The sequence below is a fragment of the Sander vitreus genome, chromosome 17, assembly GCF_031162955.1.
Source record: "Sander vitreus isolate 19-12246 chromosome 17, sanVit1, whole genome shotgun sequence".
In the NCBI taxonomy this organism is placed as follows: Eukaryota; Metazoa; Chordata; class Actinopteri; order Perciformes; family Percidae; genus Sander; species Sander vitreus.
In genome coordinates this window covers 30,507,043-30,529,542 of record NC_135871.1, presented here as the reverse complement: position 1 = coordinate 30,529,542, position 22,500 = coordinate 30,507,043, and the positions used below count along the sequence as shown (strand labels likewise).

Below are 22,500 nucleotides of genomic sequence, written 5' to 3'. Positions count from 1 at the left end.
GTGTGTGTGTGTGTGTGTGTGTGTGTGTCTCTGTGTGTGTGACACTGTGTCTGTGTGTGTCTGTGTGTGTGTCTCTGTGTGTGTGACACTGTGTCTGTGTGTGTCTGTGTGTGTGTCTCTGTGTGTGTGACACTGTGTCTGTGTGTGTGTGTCTGTGTGTGTGTGTGTGTGTGTGTGTGTGTGTGTGTGTGTGTGTGTGTGTGTGTGTGTGTGTGTGTGTGTGTGTGTGTCTGTGTGTGTCTCTGTGTGTGTGTGTGTGTGTGTGTGTGTGTGTGTGTGTGTGTGTTTAGTGTGTGTGTTTGCGTGTCTCTGTGTGTGTGTGTTTAGTGTGTGTGTTTGCGTGTCTCTGTGTGTGTGTGTCTCTCTGTGTGTGTGTGTGTGTGTGTGTCTCTGTGTGTGTCTCTGTGTGTGTGTGTGTGTGTGTGTGTTTAGTGTGTGTGTTTGTGTGTCTGTGTGTGTGTGTTTAGTGTGTGTGTGTGTGTGTCTGTGTGTGTGTGTGTCTGTGTGTGTGTGTCTCTGTCTGTGTGTGTGTGTGTGTGTGTGTGTATCTCTGTGTGTCTGTGTGTGTGTGTCTCTGTGTATGTGTGTCTCTGTGTGTGTGTCTCTGTGTGTGTGTGTCTGTGTGTGTGTGTGTCTGTGTGTGTGTGTGTGTGTGTGTGTGTGTCTGTGTGTGTGTGTGTCTGTGTGTGTGTGTGTCTGTGTGTGTGTGTCTGTGTGTGTGTGTCTCTGTCTGTGTGTGTGTGTGTGTGTGTGTGTATGTCTGTGTGTCTCTGTCTGTGTGTGTGTGTGTGTGTGTGTGTCTGTGTCTGTGTGTGTGTGTGTGTGTGTGTGTGTGTGTGTGTGTGTGTGTCTAATGAAAATAGCGTCTGTCGTTATCTAGCAACCGACAGAATCTAAAACATCTTCATCCTGAGCTTCATGTCAAACTCATTAAGGCTGCGTTCACACTCGGCGTCTTTTTTGACAAGAAAAAAGTTGACTAGGGAGCTTTTGTAGTGAAAAAGAAGAAGCTGACTGTGTTTTTATTGCAAAAAGCAACCAAGAGCGTCTTTTATTGCTATAAGAGAGAGAGAGATGCTAACGTTAGATAAAACAAAGTGGTGGAGCGAGCTAGGGCAACTGTCCAGCATGTATTTACCTTCACAAAAGTGCTCGTTTTGCACTGACAGACTCAGATTAATATTCTAAGTGTCTGACAACATTATGGAAAGGATTTCTAAGGAGGTCGACCTTTCTGTTAAAGAGTAAGATCCTTTTTTTAAACATTAAAACATCTGTGAAATTACATTCGCTAAACCCACCAGACTCCATGTAAATAAACACTCATTTTAGCATCGTAAAACACACTTCATTCAAAGTCGACATAAACAAAATAAAACTATGAAAAGACGTTTTGGGGTCGTCTTTCCACTTTTCCAACCATCACAACTCTAGTTTTGGTTGAAATAAACACATAGTTTACTGATTTACATGTGAAAATATATTGGCGCTATACACGCTAAAAGTACTGTTTTTTTAAATGGAGTCTGGTGGGTTTAGTGCTAGCGACTTCAGAGCTGTTTCTGGTTAAACAGAAAGGTCTTAAAGAGGTTTAAAGGTCTCTCTCTGTAGGGATCCTTTCCATAATGTTGTCAGACACTTAGAATAATCTATATTAATATATAATAATCTGAGCCTGTCAGCGGCTAAACGAGCACTTTCGTGAAGGTAAATAAAAGCTGCACAATTGCCCTGTTAACTTATATTGTAGCTTGTTTCTCAGCTGCCGACTGCAGCGATCTCTCTTAATACTGGACCAATGTCAAAGATTGTTTTTCCCATCAGTCATTTAGACACTAACGCATGAGAAACATAGGTTTGAAAAAAAAAACCGAGACCGTGTCCGGCATGAACAAGACGAATGTTTGCAGCAGAATAAACCAGCTCCAATGAGAAATTGTGAACCTTTCCTTTAATCCTGTTACCTCCTAACTGGAGCCTGCAGCAGGATGTGGTGTTGGCCATAATGTCGGTTAATTATTTCTTTATTACGTTACCTCTCGGGGGGGTTGTTGTCCCGCTGCAGCTGGAGTTATATGCAGCTGTCACCAACGTTTATCTGAGTTAAATAATACAGATTATTGCCTCTATCTTTAGACACGTCAACCCCAAAGCAGGGACCGTTTACTGTACTCAAACCCATGTATTTCCCATCATGCATCTGTTATCTCTCCAGCTGTTTAGCGCTCACGGGAGACAGCCTCTCAAGGGGAAATCAGCTTAATCAATGACTAATAACCTAAAAGCTGTGAATTAGCCGGTGTTGTTTGGAGACTGCTGCTTTCGCCCCTTTAACCCTCCTGTTGGTCAAAAATGTTACTTTATTAACATTATTATATATTATTATATATATTATAAATAAATAAGTTATATTATTTACTTTTTCTCTGATGTTTTTGTCACTTTTTTCGTCCCGTTTTTTGACATTTTTGTCACTTTTTTTGACATTTTTGTCTTTTTTGAACGTTCTTTTATCAATAGTTTTTTCTTCAAATGTTATAAAATTGACTAAAACACCCAAATTCAATGAAAGTAATGAACTGATTATTTATTTGACTTGTGAGGAGTGTTGTAGGGAACCATCCACATTATTTTATTATTAAAAAAAACCCAAATTTCTGATAAACTTTTTTTTAAATGGGTCACATTTGACCCAAAGACAACAGGATATGATAAACATAAAAAAAATATTTTATATATATATATATAAATAAATAAATAAATAAATAAAAGCCTTGGCTTTCACTTCATTTGTATGACAAATAACTTTTTTTAATTAACTTGCACGGACTCGAAAATACTTGTTGACTGAAGCAACATGTACAATTAATTAAAGGAAGTTAAAGGGTAACTTCAGTAGTTTTGAACCTGGACCCTATTTCCATGTTTGTGTGTTTAAGCGACTGGGAACAACAATCTTTGACATTGGTCCAGTACTGAGTGAGAAACAAGCCGCAATTGAACGTTGATGGGCAATTGTGCACCGTCTATTTACGTCCACTAAAAGTTCTGTTGTTGCTGCTGACAGACTCAGATTATTATTCTAAGTGTCTGACAACATTATGAAAGGATCCCTACAGAGATAGACCTTTTAGTTAAAGAGGAAGATCCTTTTAGTTTAACATGAAACAGCCCCGAAATCACCATCACCAAACCCACCAGACTCCATGTAAATAATCAGCACTTTTAGCGTGTATAGAGCCAGCATATTTCCACCAGACTCCATGTAAATAATCAGGACTTTTAGTGTGTATAGAGCAAGCATATTCCCACCAGACTCCATGTAAATAATCAGGACTTTTAGCGTGTATAGAGCCAGCATATTTCCACCAGACTCCATGTAAATAATAAGGACTTTTAGCGTGTATAGAGCCAGCATATTTCCACATGTAAATGGGTGAATTAAGGGTTTATTTCAACCAAACCAGAGTGGTGATTGTTGGAACAGTGGAAAGATGAACCAAGACGGCTTTTGGTAGTTTTATTTTGTTTCTGTCCACTTTGAATGTAGTGTGTTTTACGATAATTAAATTACTGTTTATTTTAATGGAGTTTGGCGATGGTATTATATTAAGCCTTGACCCCCGCTCTGGCACTCTTAACTGTGGCAAATATTTTCATACATTTTTAACCCCACCTTTATCCCCAAAGAGGGGATATTATCACCATCACCCAACTCACCAGACTCCATGTAAATAAACAGTACTTTTATAATCGTAAAATACATTCAAAGTCGACAGAAACAATATAAAACTATGAAAAGCCGTCTTGGTTCATCTTTCCACTGTTCCAACAATCACCACTCTGGTTTGGTTGAAATAAACCCTTAATTCACCCATTTACATGTGGAAATATGCTGGCTCTATACACGCTAAAAGTCCTGATTATTTACATGGAGTCTGGTGGGAATATGCTGGCTCTATACACGCTAAAAGTCCTGATTATTTACATGGAGTCTGGTGGGAATATGCTGGCTCTATACACGCTAAAAGTCCTGATTATTTACATGGAGTCTGGTGGGAATATGCTGGCTCTATACACGCTAAAAGTCCTGATTATTTACATGGAGTCTGGTGGGTTTGGTGATGGTGATTTTGGGGCTACATTTTCATTTACATTTCGTAAAACATAATCATCTTGTTGGGTTTGTGGTCTGGAACATGAGGCTTTACAGGGGTTTAAACAAAACCAGAGAAACTCAATAATGAAACTTTGGTTATGAACTGATACGATCTCTGTGGTTTGAGTGAACTTCCCCTTTAAAAAAAAACAACTGTTATTCATCCTGTGCAGCTGACATACACACACACACCCGCGCACACACACAGACACACACACAGTTTATTTTGACTTAATGCTATTCTCTCTCTTTGCTCAGATAAGCCCCACCCCCTCTCTGTTGCTCTGAGCATGCTCAGTCAAGCGCCCCCATCAAAGAGCTCTTTCATGCTGCACATCTACGTGTGGAACAAGACGCCGTGATCACACACACACACACACACACACACACACACACACACACACACACAGCTCCTTCCTTAAACACTTACTCATGTCACCTTCAACAGTAACACTGTTCTCTCCCTCTCTGTGTGTGTGTGTGTGTGTGTGTGCGATACTGCTCACTCAACCTCAGGTGAAGGTTACAGGAAACACGTGTGCACAACATGAAATAAACACAGTAAGACTTGAACATCACAGGTCTGATTTCTTTCATTCTTTTATAAATAAATAAATATAAACTTGTTGTCTTTTCAAAACAAATAAAGTTCATTTTTGACCTTAGAGACAACTAACTAACCAACCAACTAACTGAGCGATGGAGGCAGCCATAGAGCAGCAACTCTACGCTGACGATGAAGGAGGAAGGAGGAAGAGGAGGAGGAGGGAAGCCTCTCTCATCCCACCATTTGTGTGACTTCTATCGGGACGGTACGGCTGACGCTCCCTTTATAATTTCACTAAGAGGACAGAGGGGGGGGGGGGAGATGATCGGGGCAGTGACAGACGCTCTGCTGGAGGCTCATGAAACATTGATGAGGTAGAGGAGGAGGAGAAAGAGGAGAAGAGAAGGAGAGGATTAAACACCTTGTAGGCAAAAAATGTCCAAACCACACAGGATTGGGACTTTTTTTTTTTTTTTTTTAATGGCTTCTCTTCCAGACCGTTTTAGCCAAATCTCTTTCTTTCTTTCTTTCCCCCAAAACACACACACACACACACACACACACACACACACACACACACACACACACACACACACACACACACACAGCTCGGGGGCTCCCAAACCACCAAGATGTCCGCTGATTGGCTGGCTTAGAACAACACAGGAAAAGAGGGGGATGATGGGAGCAGCGGAGCAGACAGGCATGATGTTATTGTTTTGTAAGCGTGGCTGTGTGTGTGTGTGTGTGTGTGTGTGTGTGTGTGTGTGTGTGTGTGTCTGTGTCTCTGTCTGTGTGTCTCTGTGTGTGTGTGTGTGTGTGTGTGTGTGTGTGTATGTGTGTGTGTGTATGCTATGTGTGTGTGTGTATGTGTGTGTGTGTATGTGGGTCTGTGTATGCATGTGTGTCTGTCTGTGTCTCTGTGTGTGTGTGTACGTGTGTGTGTGTGTGTGTGTGTGTCTGTGTGTGTGTGTGTGTGTCTACGTGTGTCTGTCTCTCTGTTTGTCTGTCTCTCTGTTTGTCTGTGTCTCTGTGTGTGTGTGTGTGTGTGTGTGTCTGTGTGTGTGTGTGTGTGTGTCTGAAAGATAGTGTGCGTTCGCGTGATCGGTGTTCAACTGTCATTTCTGTCCCAATCCATAAATCAATCAAATGCAAACCAAAGTGTAGCCTCCGCCCACCGCTAATTTCAAAAACAAAGGATTGGAAGCTGCTATTGACGCCAACAGCATTCATTATCGGAGTTATTAATGTTCACGTTTGTTTACATCAGCTGATGTCTGCAAACACTGACAGCAGTCCGTGTGCTGCTGACAGTAATAAATACGAGGAGTACATACCAATTACAGAGCTTTACTTCTCGGAGATACATGTATGAATGGCTGAGAGACGAACCCCGACATCAGTCGGCATCTAAGCTCCCATGAGTCAGTTCAGACGGCAGTTTGGGGAGTTGTTTACGTCCATAATTGCTCGACTTCTAACGGGGGACGTTCGCTCGATACTCGGCCTTAACGGGGAACGAGTGATGCCCCCACTTAGTCTCCTCCCGCTCACATCTGGAGCTCTTTGCAGTGCAATAATCACCCAGCGCTTCCGTATGCATCACCCCGCTGGGAATTTAAACCGGCGGTCTTTTAGGATGCGAGGCGCTGCTCTGAACTACCTGAGCCACGCAGTAATGTATGTCCTCCAAATGCGTCGCAACTGCCCTCATAAAACCGACTCCCAGACCTATTTATCTGCCTGTTGTGAGAAGGTAAAGGGCTCCTGGGGGACCGTCAGGGTTTCAGCAAAGGAACTCCTTGAATGTCTGTAAGTCTTGATGATAGTTTGAAGAAAGGTTCGTGGATTCTTCAGGGACAGATCAGATCTTCAAAACAGTCTATGAAGATTTGTACAGACGCACATGTGACACACTAAACCTACTCACACACACACACACGAAACACAGAGACACACACACACGTGTGCACACACACACACACACAAAGAGACAGACAGACAGACAGACAGACACACAGACAGACACACACAAGAAACACAGAGACACATACACTCACAGACACACACAAGAAACATGGAGACACACACACGTGTGCACACACACACACACAAATAGACAGACAGACAGACACACACACACACACAAGAAACATGGAGACACACACACGTGTGCACACACACACAAAGACAGACAGACAGACAGACAGACACACACACACACAGACAGCCAAAAGTTGAGTCTTTGAGGCTTTTTCCAAGAGAGATTTAAACGCTAAATGATTCAAAAGAATACACCAGCCTCTTCAGATGAGACTTCTGCTCGACAGCAGCTTTCTGCAGAAGTGAAATACACTTGTATACGAGTTTCAAGCCACTTTCTTTGGGCTTTGAGATGTTCAATACTTAAAAAGCAAACGTTTCTGGAACAAATGTACATTCAGAATACGGTTAAGTTTTCTGGGAACGTTATTTTTTTAGGAGACAAGGCTTCAAAGCCCATGGACTCCCTTCTACAGTCCAGCTTTCTTCCACCGCTGCAGATCAACTGAATCCACCCACGTCTCTCACAGATCACTTTATGATCCTATAAAAAGATAACGCACGAGAGAATCCGCCCTTCTCCACACAACACAATCTCAAACCCTCATTGATGAGACCTTCGATGACACTCAGGGTCCTAGTTTAACGATCTGAGGTCACGGTGTGAAGCGCCTGGTGCAGGTGTGTTTAGGGCGTCCAAATCCACTTTTGCTAGTTTAACGGCGGAAAAAAGGGTCCGTGCGCCGGGTGCATGGTTCAAAAGGGTTGTACTTAGTGTCTTCATTAATCAGAGGTGTGTTTTGGGCGTAACATGCAATCAACCAATCAGAAATCATCTCCCATTCCCTTTAAAAGCCAGGCGCGTTTGGACCTTGGAGCATTGCTGTTATGATGGAGGATTTGCACTGTAATATTTGTATTAGTAATCTTCTGCATGTGTGTGTGCTGCTGTGCGTCCCTGTGTGTGTAACAAGCATAGTGTGCACGTGCTGTGCACGAGCCTAGGAGCATTTTACTAATGCTCTGTTAAAATAACAATGAAATGCTGCGTTATTGACTTTAGACCAGGTTTTTGTTGGTCAATGGTGCCATCACTTCCCACTGCCTCAAGATAGCAATACACCCAGAATGCACCTGAACACACCTCCCTGTAAGACCAGCACGCCCAGAATGCACCTGAACACACCTCCCTGTAAGACCAGCACGCCCAGAATGCACCTGAACACACCTCCCTGTAAGACCAGCACGCCCAGAATGCACCTGAACACACCTCCCTGTAAGACCAGCACGCCCAGAATGCAGCTGAACACACCTCCCTGTAAGACCAGCACGCCCAGAATGCACCTGAACACACCTCCCTGTAAGACCAGCACGCCCAGAATGCAGCTGAACACACCTCCCTGTAAGACCAGCACGCCCAGAATGCACCTGAACACACCTCCCTGTAAGACCAGCACGCCCAGAATGCACCTGAACACACCTCCCTGTAAGACCAGCACGCCCAGAATGCACCTGAACACACCTCCCTGTAAGTGCCACAGATGGGTGCAGGTGCATTTACTATTTAAACGACGTGGACGCTGGACGGGAAACTGACAACTGCGTCGGTCTTAAACTAGCAAAGACACTTGCGTCGGGCTTTGCGCTGCACCGGGTGCGAGATAGGACCCAAAATACTTTGGTCAGATATTTCTAGGCTCTACGGTCGGTCGTCAACATGCTCTTTAAAAAGGTTTTTCATATACTGTAGTTTGCTCCCTTTCAGGACGCCACAGGCTTTTATAATCACGAAGGTCTTCAGAACACGTTGACACACTGCCTCATCTTCCCTGTTCCCAACAAAACGTCGAGTCAAAGCCACATGTCTTCCTCCGTCTGGCCTCGAGCCGGAGAGCTACTTTTAGATCAGAGGGACGACGCTGAAGGTTTCTGGGCATCAGCCCTCCGATCGGTAAACCGCCTCCATTAACCTTCGTCTAAACTCAGCCTGCCGATTCTCCACGGAAAACTATTCTGGTTTTAAAAATCCTTTTTATTGACGATGACGGACATCCTTTGAGAGCTTCCTCTGGTCTGGGAAGTGTAAAATAGTTTGCTCATTGTGCTTAATAAGCTCGTTGCGAAGGTTACTGGCCAAAAGCAGATGAGTCTTTCTACTGAAAGAATATAAATCAATGCTTTTATTGAAAGTGTTTTAACTTGCTGTATTATCTGCTGGTTTGGAAATGCCACTGAGTCACAGAAAAAGACAATCAGACAACTGCCAGCAAGTTACTAGGGATAACACTACCGAGCATTGAACACATTTACAAAGACAGACTGGTGAGAAAGGCCAATAACATCGTATGTGACAACACACACCCCCTGGCATCTCATTTTAAACTACTGCCATCTAGGCCTCGTTTCTGCCAACCCCTTCTGACCAAGAACAGATGCATATTCTCTTTAGTACCACAAGCCAGAAAAGCCTTAAATCAGTCAGAATAAGCCAGATGACCAGCTAGCCTGGTCCTCCCCAAAGGTGTATAGTGTAGTGTAAGGTGTGATGTATGTTTTTCATGTTATGTCTGTCGGTGTCTGATGTACGGACCATTTGTTTGTGTCATATGTCTGATGTCCTGTCATAAAGTGCCTTGCAACTGTGCTGCAATCCCAACTGCCCCACGGGGACAATAACGTTATCCACAACGTAAACAATCACCATCTCTACTTGCAAGAATTCAAACTGCTTCCCAAGTATCCTCACAATAACACAGAGATTAAAAGTGATTCAACAGTGACTACGTTTACATGCACATAGTCTATATCCACGACGTTTCCCTTCCGGGACTGACACACACACACACACACACACACACAGGTCCTGCTATTCTCTTAAAACGATCGACGCCCACCAACACAGACATAAACTTCCACTTACGTAGGCTACGGCGAAAGGTCTACGTAGATCCTCCGCAGAACCATAAATCTCCCTTAGGCCGTAAACTGTCCCAAACTGCAGTAAAAACCCTGATTGAGACGCAGATTCTGAATGCGCTGTATACATGTCCAAAGAATACCAGAATATCACACACACGTCTTAATCAGAAAAGACCTAAAGGCTGAGCAGCTCCACTGGAGCGGTTGGGGGTTAAGGGCCTTGCTCAAGGGCACCTCAGTGGTGGTAACAAGGGAGGGACAAGCGCTGCTCTTTCACTTATATATATATATATTTATTGTCGTATTCGAAGTAACGGAGAAAGTCAAAGAGTTTCCAGCTAGAGTTGCATCGCTGGAAATAATCTGCATTTCACTTGAGTTTAAGGTTGTGAAACGGAGATCCTGAAAGAGGAAAATAAATAAACTTGCATACAGTACATTTAGGTGTTTCAGTTTGAAACTGCGGCGTGCTTTAGGTCACAAGTTGTGTTTGCATGTATGGGAAGGGGAAGTAGTTTGCGTGCTTCAGTGAAAGTTAAAGAGTAAACAATAGACGTTATCTTAGAGTATAGGTGCAAAGTCCAGCGGGTGTTGGGCAAAACCAGCCTGTCTTCATTCATTCATTCATTCATAACTTAAACATAACTAGCCAGCAGTGACAGAGAGAACTATTTCATCCCTGAGATGTTTGATGAACATATTGCGTATGTTTTTAGTCCAACATGATCATTAAATGCTGGCTTTTTCTTTCTAAATATCAAGGGTCTAAACTGTACAGACTGTAAAGACGTCTGGGATAAAGTGTTGGTTGTCGTGTATATAGAAATGTGGACGGTAGAGAAGTTCTTAACGGGAAGCAGATATACTTTGGTCAGATGTTTCTAGGCTCTACTGTCAGTCCAACATGCCTCCTAAAACACAGGCTTTTTCTTCCTAAATATGCTTTTTCAATATCAAGAGTCTAGGGCAGGGGTGTCCAGAGTGCCAGATTTGTTAATGCGAAGATGCCCGGGGGGCCAATGGTCCCAAAGTTACGTACAAATGCACTGTTCTTAATAAGCTTGTTCCGAAGGTTAATGGCCAAAAGAAGATGAGTTATAGGACAAAGTCTTTCTACGGCAACAATATAAATGAATGCTTTCATTGAAAATGTTTTACCTTGCTGTATTATCTGCTGGTTTGGAAATGCCACCGAGTCACAGACAAAGACGATCACCGAGCATTGAACACATTTACAAAGACAGACTGGTGGTAAAATGGCAATGTTACCAAGTCTACCCCACTCAGACGTGAACATATCTAAAAAACAGAAAAAATTTTGCCTTACTTTTACATTTTTTTTACAGTAATGCAAAGTTTGCCAACATTTAAGTTTAGGACAAATGACTCTTGCTGTTGCCTTTCACAAACCGAGGCTGCTGGCCGTATAAATCTGGCCTTTCGTTGCCTTGTCTACGTGATACGCAGGTATACGGAGTATACCCACTAGGAAAGGTCAAGGATTTCCGTATACACACTTACAAAAACGCAAGGATACCGTTACGTAACGATGATCGTTTTGTGAGAAAACTTTCACACTTACGTTCATAAATTCACACCGTCTGTGTTGCGAGTCGCGTAGGAACAACTAGCTTGCTTGGCGGTCATTCTGTGTACAAATATGAAATTAACTAACGTGAATCACTAAAGAGGATATATGAAACAAAAGCAAATTTAAACTACACTCTTTCAGTGTTTTGGTAAGCCTGCCCCCGAAGCTATACTGCCGAAAGCTTCTAGGGACTCCAGGAAATGAGCCAGATGAGGCGGATGCTTTATGCGGGAACGTTACAAAAAACCATAGACAGTAAAAGAAATGGACACAGCGACGCCATAGACTTCGACGGAGAACAGTGGAAGTGAATGAGAAGCTCTTTCCCAGTGATGGCTGAGCGTTACTGAGCAGCCTCCAACTGAGCTTGAAGACGTAGATGTGACGTGAGCAACCTGTCTGAAAGTTGGAAGTCTTCTGGTAGCTGTGCCAAGAGAAATCTCAATCATTCCCAATCTAGCAGAGACGGAGAGCGTAGGTATATGTAAGGAGATAACATAGACACAGGCTCATTATTGATCACTAAAATGATAGTTAACATTAGTCATTACACTTAAACAGCTGATGGAAGTCCAAACTGCCTGAGAGCTTCTCCTGTACTATACGGTAACTCCTCTACTATGAGACAGGAAGTCTCGTGGTTATGACCCAATCGTTAGCCTATTGTTATAAAAACGTCTGCTACGGAGCCATAACGTGAGATACAAGGTAATGGAGCCTTTTATACATCGTTGTGTTTCTTTAGAAATAAACAACGGACAAATAGAGTCTTTAAACGCTTCAGATGTAAAGGTATTCTCTGTCAAAGTGACATCAAAATGAATGGGAGTCAATGGGATGCTAACGGGAGGTGATGGCTTGTTAGCCGAAAGATCTCCCCATAGGATGCTTTCCGGATGCTCACTTAACCCCGTGTAAAAAATCTATGGGGTTGTCACTCTGGGACAGGTGAGTCTAAAGCTGGGAGGGAAACAAAAAACTAGACTACACCACTGGTTGGCAGTACTTTGTTATTATTTTGCTAATCTTAGATTTGGTAAAAGTATGTTGTGCAGAAAGTTTCTTGTGTGCACGAGGGAAAACTAAATCCCCTGTCTCTTTAAGGGGCTCTGGAGTGAATCATTATCTAGAAATGAATAACTCACTCACTCCCCGTTAATAAAATATGATTACTTGGACATTCCTCAGCCAACACCCGAGGCCAGGCTGAAGGGTCAGCGGTCACACCTATCTGATAGAATCTGGGTGTGACAGCTGACTGCTAAACGGTGATGTCATCAGCTCCCTGCCCCTTTTCAGCAAGGCACTAAACCAGGACTGGCCCGTGGCAGAGGCAGCATAGGCAAATGCAAAAAAATGCTCATTTCCAGGTTCATAATTGTATTTAGAGGTTGTACCAGAATAGGTTTACATGGTTTAATTTTCAGAAAACACCATATTTTTGTTGTACTGCTCATTGCTGCAGCTCCTCTTTTCACCCTGTGTTCAGGTCTCTGTTTTAGCTACAGAGTGAGACCTCTCACTGCTGGAACATCTTTGTTGGCAGTCGCACATGCTCAGTAGCTAGGTAAGGACTACATGCTCAGTAGCTAGGTAAGGACTACACGCTCAGTAGCTAGGTAAGGACTACACGCTCAGTAGCTAGGTAAGGACTACATGCTCAGTAGCTAGATAAGGACTACACGCTCAGTAGCCAGGTAAGGACTACATGCTCAGTAGCTAGATAAGGACTACATGCTCAGTAGCTAGGTAAGGACTACACGCTCAGTAGCTAGGTAAGGACTACATGCTCAGTAGCTAGGTAAGGACTACACGCTCAGTAGCTAGGTAAGGACTACACGCTCAGTAGCTAGGTAAGGACTACAGGCTCAGTAGCTAGGTAAGGACTACACGCTCAGTAGCTAGGTAAGGACTACACGCTCAGTAGCTAGGTAAGGACTACACGCTCAGTAGCCAGGTAAGGACTACATGCTCAGTAGCTAGGTAAGGACTACAGGCTCAGTAGCTAGGTAAGGACTACATGCTCAGTAGCTAGGTAAGGACTACACGCTCAGTAGCTAGGTAAGGACTACATGCTCAGTAGCTAGGTAAGGACTACCTGCTCAGTAGCTAGGTAAGGACTACATGAGCTAGCTAGCCGTTTCTCCAACTTCAGTAGTACAAGGCAGGATTAGCTGGGAGACTTCTTCTAAAGCGAGGGCGCACTTCCAACTCTGCGTGGAATACCTGCAGAACAGGGACATGGAAGTAGTTCTATACAATTTATTTTGTAGATTATGGTGAACTAGTGTGTGTTGTAGCAGTGTTTTGCCATTGAGAACGAGCTAGCATGCTAACGGTTAGCCACCTAGCCACCTCGTCTCGGCTAGTGACGTAGAAAGCCGTGCAGATGTTGACCAGCTCACCCGGAGACTGAAGGCAGGACACGTTCAGAAACCGTATCGTTATATCCACATTAGTGATGATTATCTAAAATCTCATTGTGTAAATATTTTGTGAAAGCACCAATAGTCAACACTACAATATCGTTGTGGTATCGATATCGAGGTATTTTGTCAAACATATTGTGATATTTGATTTTCTCCATATCGCCCAGCCCCATGTTATGTTCTTCTTTACAAATGAAATAAATGTCAGACAGACAGCAATATAAATCCAATCGGTATCACCCAAGTATCGTGATAAAATCCAATCGGGACAAGCCCTAAAAGATATGTTGCATGAACATTTCACAAAACCAGCAGATGTTTCTTCCTCCCAATCTTACCTTGAAGCTGTTTAAACCTCCCCTCCAGCTGGTTGTAGTTAAAGGCAGCCTGGCCCGAGAAGCCGGGCCCGGGGCTGGGCCCCCTGATGGGGCTGAGGCTGGGGCTTGTGCCTCGGCCAGGGCTGGAGGCGTGGGACGGTCCAGGGCCGCTGGACAGGGGCGACAGGGCACCGGCATAGTCCAAAGTTGGGGACAGAGGGCCGGGGAGAGCGCTAGTGGCGCTCTGAAGCTCCATTATGAAAACTCACAGAGAGGAAAGTAAAAATATTAAAACAGGACGAGTCCACAGAGGCATCAGACCCAGGACAGACTCGGCACGGAAATTACAAGAGCTTCCCAAGTGGATGAAAGAGCTTCCAGGTTGGATGAAAGTTTATAGAGTTTGAGCGTCTCTGCAGACAGAGTGAAGCTCGGGTTTCCAGTGGGATAAAGTTGCGTCCCGGAGAATAAACTTCCAACAGCAGTGTGAGTTTCAAACACTTTTCAAGAGGCTACAACAAGTTCCCGGGGGAATAAATGAGCTCAGAAGTGCCTGAAATGACTTAAACCTGAGTTTCAAACGCACAACAGTTTGTAATATTGTAGAGAAATAATCCCAGGGTCGTCTGTAGTCTCAACAGAAAGGGAGACTTACTGTTCTTCCCTTCCTAAACGCTTCCAGGACTGAGCTGTGGAGGGCGAGCGACTTAGGAAAGGAACTGCAGAGTATCTCTCTCTCTCTCTCTTTCTATGTTTCAGCAGTGTGAACGCAGGAATGGCTGGCTCAGCAGATGCACAGCGCTGGCGACAGCACCACGCTCCCGTTTTCTCTCCGTGCATCCATCTGTCAACGTCTTCACATGTCACACCTTCCCTTCATTCAGAGATCCAGCCATCCGCCGCTCGAAGAAGCAGCACAATGAGACATGGAGCAGGAAGCAGAGAGAGAGAGAGGGAGAGATGGAGGGAGGGAGGGAGGGAGGGAGGTGGAGAATGAAATGAAAGCGTGGGTTTGTCTTCCTGCGTGCAGCAGCAGCAGCGGCTCTCAGACACTGAAACACCTTTCAGACAGAAGGGAGAGTCGACGGGGGAGGGGCTGGCTGCAGGGGCAGCTACTCCTCCCAGCGGCCAATCACAGCCCTCGCTTTCAGGGGTGATGTCATCGAGGCTTTTGCATAAGGGGCGGAGAGAGGGAGAGGGAGAGAGAGAGAGAGAGAGAGAGAGAGAGAGAGAGAGAGAGAGCACGCTGGAGCGGCCGCGTTCACACTGAAGGTGAAAGGATGCTCAACGAGAGACATTTGTTCACATTTTTGAACTCAACATCCCGTGGAGGTGATAAAGTGTGGAGACGTAAAGATGAAAACTATTTATTTATTTTGCTGTCTTGTGTTATACTTTCTTCCTTACTTTATTTGCTTATTCAGTTTGAAAGTGCTGTAAAATCCCAACCGTAACGACTATGAAACGTACGTTTATTAAAAGTATTTCATCTGAGATGGAAAGCACAGTGCTGTTAACCCTCCTGTTGTCCTCGGGTCAGGTTTGATTTCAGGTTTGTGTGTGTGTGTGTGTGTGTGTGTGTGTGTGTGTGTGTGAGAGAAAAAGAGAGAGAGAGAGAGAGAGAGAGAGAGAGAGAGAGAGAGAGAGTGTGTGTGTCTGTGTGTGTGTGTCTGTGTGTGTCTGTGTGTGCGTGTCTGTGTGTGTGTGTGTGTGTGTCTGAGTGTGTGTGTCTGAGTGTGTGTGTGTGTGTGTGTGTGTGTGTGTGTGTGTCTCTGAGAGTGTGTGTGTCTGTGTGTCGCTCTGTGTGTGTCGCTCTGTGTGTGTCGCTCTGTGTGTGTCGCTCTGTGTGTGTCTCTGTGTGTGTCGCTCTGTGTGTGTGTGTGTGTGTGTGTGTGTGTGTGTGTGTGTGTGTGTGTGTGTGTGTGTGTTAAGTGACCAAAAAGCTTGGATAAAACTGACGTTGAAAACGTTTTTCATTTTAAATTCTGACCCAGAAAAACTCGTAAATACGTACGTTTTATCTACGAGGAATTACAAGACTTACGGTATATTCTTCAACATCAACATTTTATTTTACTATCACATTTTGGCCCTTCATGTGGAATAAGTTGGGCACCTCTGTTCTCGGTGCTTCTAGGGCGTAGACGGACAGAGAAAGGATGAACGCTAGACGCCTGACAGACTCAACACGGTTTCACGTGAAAACACTCATTCTGCTTTCTAGAAGTCATGTCGACACCGTGACTCTGACAAAAAAGACTGTGTGCAGAGAGGACGAGTCGTACTAAGGACAGGAAACTGGGTGGAGTGTGTGTGTGTGTGTGTGTGTGTGTGTGTGTGTGTGTGTCCAAACATCCTGAGAATATCTGAGCTCTAATATTAGAGTCTGTTGTGGAGATGTTCTTCCTGTCTGAGCCCCGCAAGCACTTCCTGTTTGATCCCACTGTCCATCCACACACACACACACACACACACACACACACACACGCACACACACACACACACACACACGGGAATCAGCTCCACTTCCTGTATAACTGACGGTAAAGAGACGACGAGCAACAAGGTGAAAGGTCAAAGGTCAAAGGTCAAGACACAAAGACTATACGTGGAAGAAATATTCACGTTACCCTGAAATAACTGCAGATGACCGAAAACATTTAAGAACTGTTGAAATGAAATGAGAAACATCGAACGGCCCTGAAGTCATTCTTAAAAAAGGAAGACGTGTTCAGAGTTTAAAGTGTAAGCTATCAGCTAGCGTTGCTCTGATTGGTTGGAGAGCTATCCTATCGCGTGCAGAGGGAATTTGACAGACAACCGTTGATCCCGCCCCTCTGATTGAGCCCAGCCAATGGGGAGCTCCCAGACCCAACATCTGGATGTGGGGCTGGCTGGTCAGGCTACATACGAGGCATTATCTAATGCTACCTTTTGGTAAATTTAGGAGCAATCCACAGACACAACATGAACACCCAAGTGATCTGAATCATGTTCGTCTAATGACAGAAAGACGGATCAACCGTCCAAAACTTTTGAATAGAAAAGTATCAAGTATCTTCTTTTAAAAGCAGGAAAAAGGAGCTCAAACGCCACATTTACAAACCTTACAAGCAGAGACTGACGCTAAGGAGGCTTTTTCCTCCTACAGATTTTCTCTAAAGCCGCGTTCAAAACCAGCTGGGTCCTCCTCCAGCTGGGAGGAGGCCTCAGGGAAGACCCAGGACTATGTGGAGGCACGTCCAGCTGGGAGGAGGCCTCAGGGAAGACCCAGGACTAGGTGGAGGCACGTCCAGCTGGGGGGAGGCCTCAGGGAAGACCCAGGACTATGTGGAGGCACGTCCAGCTGGGAGGAGGCCTCGGGGAAGACCCAGGACTATGTGGAGGCACGTCCAGCTGGGAGGAGGCCTCGGGGAAGACCCAGGACTATGTGGAGGGACGTCCAGCTGGGAGGAGGCCTCGGGGAAGACCCAGGACTATGTGGAGGCACGTCCAGCTGGGGGGAGGCCTCGGGGAAGACCCAGGACTAGGTGGAGGGATTATATCTCCAACCTGGCCTGGGAACGCCTCGGGATCCCCCAGTCGGAGCTGGATAATGTGGCTCAGGAAAGGGAAGTTTGGGGTCCCCTGCTGGAGCTGCTACCCCCGCGACCCGACCCCGGATAAGCGGACGAAGATGGATGGATGGATAATTTGAGAGTACATACAATGTAACATGCAACATATATAATATGTAACCTTTAATATCCTCCTGAGTGCTCTCTTAGTTTCAGGGACGTAGTAGAAGTATTTTAGTTTGGGTTTGTTTACATGATGCCTCAGTCACCAAACAACCAGCTCATCTACTGACACTACAATGTTTTGTTGTTATGTTGACAGCAGAAAAAAGGGTCCGTGTGCCGGGCGCATGGTTCTAAAGGGTTGACCTTAGTGTCTTCATTAATCAGAGGTGTGTTTTGGGCGTAACATGCAATCAACCAATCAGAGATCATCTCCCATTCCCTTTAAAAGCCAGGCGCGTTTGGACCTTGGAGCATTGCTGTTATGATGGAGGATTTGCTCTGTAATATTTGTATTTGTAATCTTCTGCATGTGTGTGTGCTGCTGTGCGTCCCTGTGTGTGTAACAAGCATAGTGTGCACGTGCTGTGCACGAGTCTAGGAGCATTTTACTAATGCTCTGTTAAAATAACAATGAAATGCTGCGTTATTGACTTTAGACCAGGTTTTTGTTGGTCAATGGTGCCATCACTTCCCACTGCCTCAAGATAGCAATACTACCAGAATGCACCTGAACACACCTCCCTGTAAGACCAGCACGCCCAGAATGCACCTGAACACACCTCCCTGTAAGACCAGCACGCCCAGAATGCACCTGAACACACCTCCCTGTAAGACCAGCACGCCCAGAATGCACCTGAACACACCTCCCTGTAAGACCAGCACGCCCAGAATGCACCTGAACACACCTCCCTGTAAGACCAGCACGCCCAGAATGCACCTGAACACACCTCCCTGTAAGACCAGCACGCCCATGGGCCACAGATGGGAGCAGGTACATTTGCTGTTTAAACGACGCGGGCGCTGGACGGGAAACTGACACCTACGTCAGTCTTAAATTAGCAAAGACACTTGCATTGGGCTTTGCGCTGCGCCGGGTGCAGGATAGGACCCTATGAATCATGGGTAACACCTCTCACCCCCTACATGAGACTGGGACGTCCCTGAGCAGCTCCTTCAGCAGCAGACTGCTGCACCCTCAGTGCAACAAGGAGGGCTACCGCAGGTCCTTCATTTCAGCAGCAGTCAGACTCTTTAATACAACATCGTAATGTAGCACTAATCGCCGTCGTCGCCAACTATGCAATATGTCATTTCTATTCATCTGTACATCTGTGTTTATATACGGTCTGTTGATATAAGGGTGTTTAATGTTTTAAATGTTTGTTTTATTACTATTATTATTATTATTATTATAACTAATTATATTTGTTTCTATTCCCTATACTTTATGTATACGTTTTCTCCTATGTCTACTTAATGTGTATCTGTATTATTCTGATGTGTGTACATTTTTTTCTTTTGAGCTGCTGTAGCACAGGAATTTCCCCAGTGGAGGGAATGAGGGAACAGTTTCAAACACAGCTTCAGTGTCAGGATGAAACACTTTTCTTAACTGATTATAAGTCACCGACCTTCACCTTCACTTCTTAAAGCATAAATCCAACTCCACCCAGAATTAGTTTCACTTTTACTCCCAAACTAGAACACCAAAGTAGATTATTCACAGACAGAATGAGAGCAAAGGTCACGCAGACAACCGGAACAATCCTCCTGTTGTTCTTTCTTTTCAAAAAGTTTCTAGAATCAGAAATTTGGGTTTCTTTCAACCAAATTGTCAAAGAAAGTAACGTGGATGCTTCCATACAATGCTCTTCACAAGTAAAAGGAACGATCAGTTCACGACTTTTATTGTTTGTGTTTTAAACAAATGACAAAAGAACGTTGAAAAAAAGTGACAAAAATTCCAGAAAAAGCTTCAGAAACGCAGCGAAAAAACAGACAAAAACATCAATAAAGCGCCGGAGAAAAATCTACAAAAACATCGTAAAAAGTGACCAAAAAAAACTGGACAAAAAGGCTGGGAAAAGTGACAAATGTCTAAAAAGAACAACTAAACTTTTGACCCAGAAAAACAAAACGTTGCACGGTCGACAGGAAGACAGCAGAGGGTTAAGATGTGAGTTGAGATCCTTTGAGGGCACTTACTGTTTGCACGGCAGTTGTTCCCTCAACATAATTAAGCCTAAGGCCTCCTGCACACTGGCTGCGTGGCGTGTCCGTTTTTATTTCGGCTCCCATGTTAACAGGTTAAAGCTTGCACTGCCTGCGTGACATGCACGTCTCAAAGAAAACGCGTGCATGCTAGTAGTGATAGACCGGCATCGGCCGATAAGCGGCTGCTGCGTTCGCCGATACTTTTTTCCCGACGTTATTTACAGACGGGCGTCCACAGGCAGCTCTGTGTTGCTGGAGACGCTGCAGTTCACATGCAGACCATGCACTGCCCCTCCCCCACTAACAGAGTGCTGGTGCTGGAAGCCTGGCAGGCTTTCAGCACCAGCAAGCCTGCCAGGCTTCCAGCACCATGGCTGTCTTAAATTACAAATCAAGGACTTTATTTCAATGGCTAGTTTTCAGGTTTATTGTTTTCTTAAATCATTTAAATGTGTTGACAAAGGACATTTTGTGATGACCTGATTATATCTGTCTTATAATATGTCAGCAAGCAATGCCTCATCAAGGCTGTGTTGTAGATGTTGATGAAAGCCTTTTAGCCTTGCACAGTTGCACCATATGCAGCACACTCATCCATATGATGCACACTGCACACATCATTTGGGTGATATGAATGTAAGATGATTGCAGAAGTGACACTGATCTGTGTTTTTGTTTATTATTTTTTAAAGAAACGGAAAGAGCAGATTCCCGAAAACAAATCCAGGGTACAGTTTACATTTATATGACGTAAATTGAGGGAGCAAAAGCAGTATCGGCTCCAAAATATCAGCAGTCCGTATCGGTCATCAGCTAAGGATGATGAAAAAAAGACGGTATCGGCACTAAAAAATCCATATCGGTAGATCCCTACGTGCTAGAAATGGGACAGACGCCTATTTTTCACGCGACATGCAAGCGTGTTGGAAGCGTTTCCAGGCAAAAAAGAATAGGAATAGATGTTTCTATGTCGTTTAGACACAAATACATATTAATAAATGACATGTCGATGTTTGAAAGTCTCAAGGTTTTGACATAAATGCAGATATAAATGTAATTTAAAGAAATATTAATTAATAATTATCGATTTTTCAAGTATTGAGCCTGTCAATACAGAACAAAATATTCTGTAGCCGTTGTCTTAATGCTTAAAAACCCAAACTGAGCGGTGTAAAGATAGATAGAGACAACAGATGGCCCAAACTTGTCTGCAGCAGACAGAGACTTTATGCTCTGTTGAGAACCAGTGCATGACAACACCTTCTGTGCCGAACGTCACGCTGCGTTTCCTCCCGTCAGCTGGCTTCCTCGTGGCTCCGCATCCCCGGGGCGGCGCCCGCCAACGAACTAAACGCACCATTCATCCAGCCAGAGCAGAGCCGGAGCGCCAGCGGCGGAAGAAGTATTCATCAGTAAAACTCTGTAAGTCTCATCAGGAAAATGTACTTGAAGTATTAAAAGTAAAGAAGAATCCTCCCATTGTAGAAAGTGTAAAGGATCCAAACAGTCCTAACCACACACACACACACACGCGCGCGCACACACACACGCACGCACACGCACGCACACACACGGACACACACAGGCCCTGCTGACACCGACGCACACGTATAAACATCAGGACACTCACGTGGGCAGGAAATCGACTCTGTCTTTCCTCCAACATGGCCGCCGTTGGCCCTGTTGTTGTTGTTGTTGTTGTTGTTGTTGTTGTTGTTTGCCGGCGCTCCGACCTCACGGGAATGTCTTTGTGTGGTGGGGAGGGTGAGGTGGCGTGTCGGTGTGAAATTCACCACCATGGCGACACATGTTTGGGCCCTGAACGCACCACCAGCAGCTACACACTGCGTGTATTCTTATCTCCAGGAGAAGAAATCTTCCATCTTTAAACTAACACGCCCAAACCCAAATATCTACACACAGCAGCAGTGGAAAGTAACTAAGTACATGTACTCCAGTACTGTACTTAAGTACTAATGTTGAGGTACTTGTACTTTACTTGAGTCTTTTCTTTTCATGCCACTTTCTACTTCTACTCCACTACATTTCAGAGAGAAATATTGTACTTTAGTTACTCCACTACATTCATCTGTTCCAGCTTTAGTTACTAGTTACTTTAGTTACTCCACTACATTCATCTGTTCCAGCTTTAGTTACTAGTTACTTTAGTTACTCCACTACATTCATCTGTTCCAGCTTTAGTTACTAGTTACTTTAGTTACTCCGCTACATTCATCTGTTCCAGCTTTAGTTACTAGTTACTTTAGTTACTAGTTACTTTAGTTACTCCGCTACATTCATCTGTTCCAGCTTTAGTTACTAGTTACTTTAGTTACTCCGCTACATTCATCTGTTACAGCTTTAGTTACTAGTTACTTTAGTTACTAGTTACTTTAGTTACTCCGCTACATTCATCTGTTACAGCTTTAGTTACTAGTTACTTTAGTTACTCCGCTACATTCATCTGTTACAGCTTTAGTCACTAGTTACTTTAGTTACTCCTCTACATTCATCTGTTCCAGCTTTAGTTACTAGTTACTTTAGTTACTAGTTACTTTAGTTACTCCGCTACATTCATCTGTTACAGCTTTAGTTACTAGTTACTTTGGTTACTAGTTACTTTAGTTACTCCTCTACATTCATCTGTTCCAGCTTTAGTTACTAGTTACTTTAGTTACTCCGCTACATTCATCTGTTCCAGCTTTAGTTACTAGTTAC

General features: G+C 44.3%; 1 protein-coding gene across 2 annotated transcripts in view; it reads right to left on the bottom strand.

Annotated features, from left to right (window-relative positions):
* Positions 1-22,500, bottom strand: part of LOC144532190 (spectrin beta chain, non-erythrocytic 1-like) — a 174,054-nt gene that overhangs the window by 90,535 nt on the left and 61,019 nt on the right. Inside the window, exon 1 of one of the 2 annotated variants that reach the window (XM_078272807.1) lies at positions 14,027-14,984. The exons of the other annotated variant lie outside the window; for it this stretch is intronic. Within the exon in view, the coding sequence (XP_078128933.1) occupies positions 14,027-14,261 (235 nt within the window). The 5' untranslated portion in view covers positions 14,262-14,984. Of the gene's footprint in view, positions 1-14,026; positions 14,985-22,500 lie in introns of those variants that run through there. 2 annotated transcript variants of the gene reach the window in all.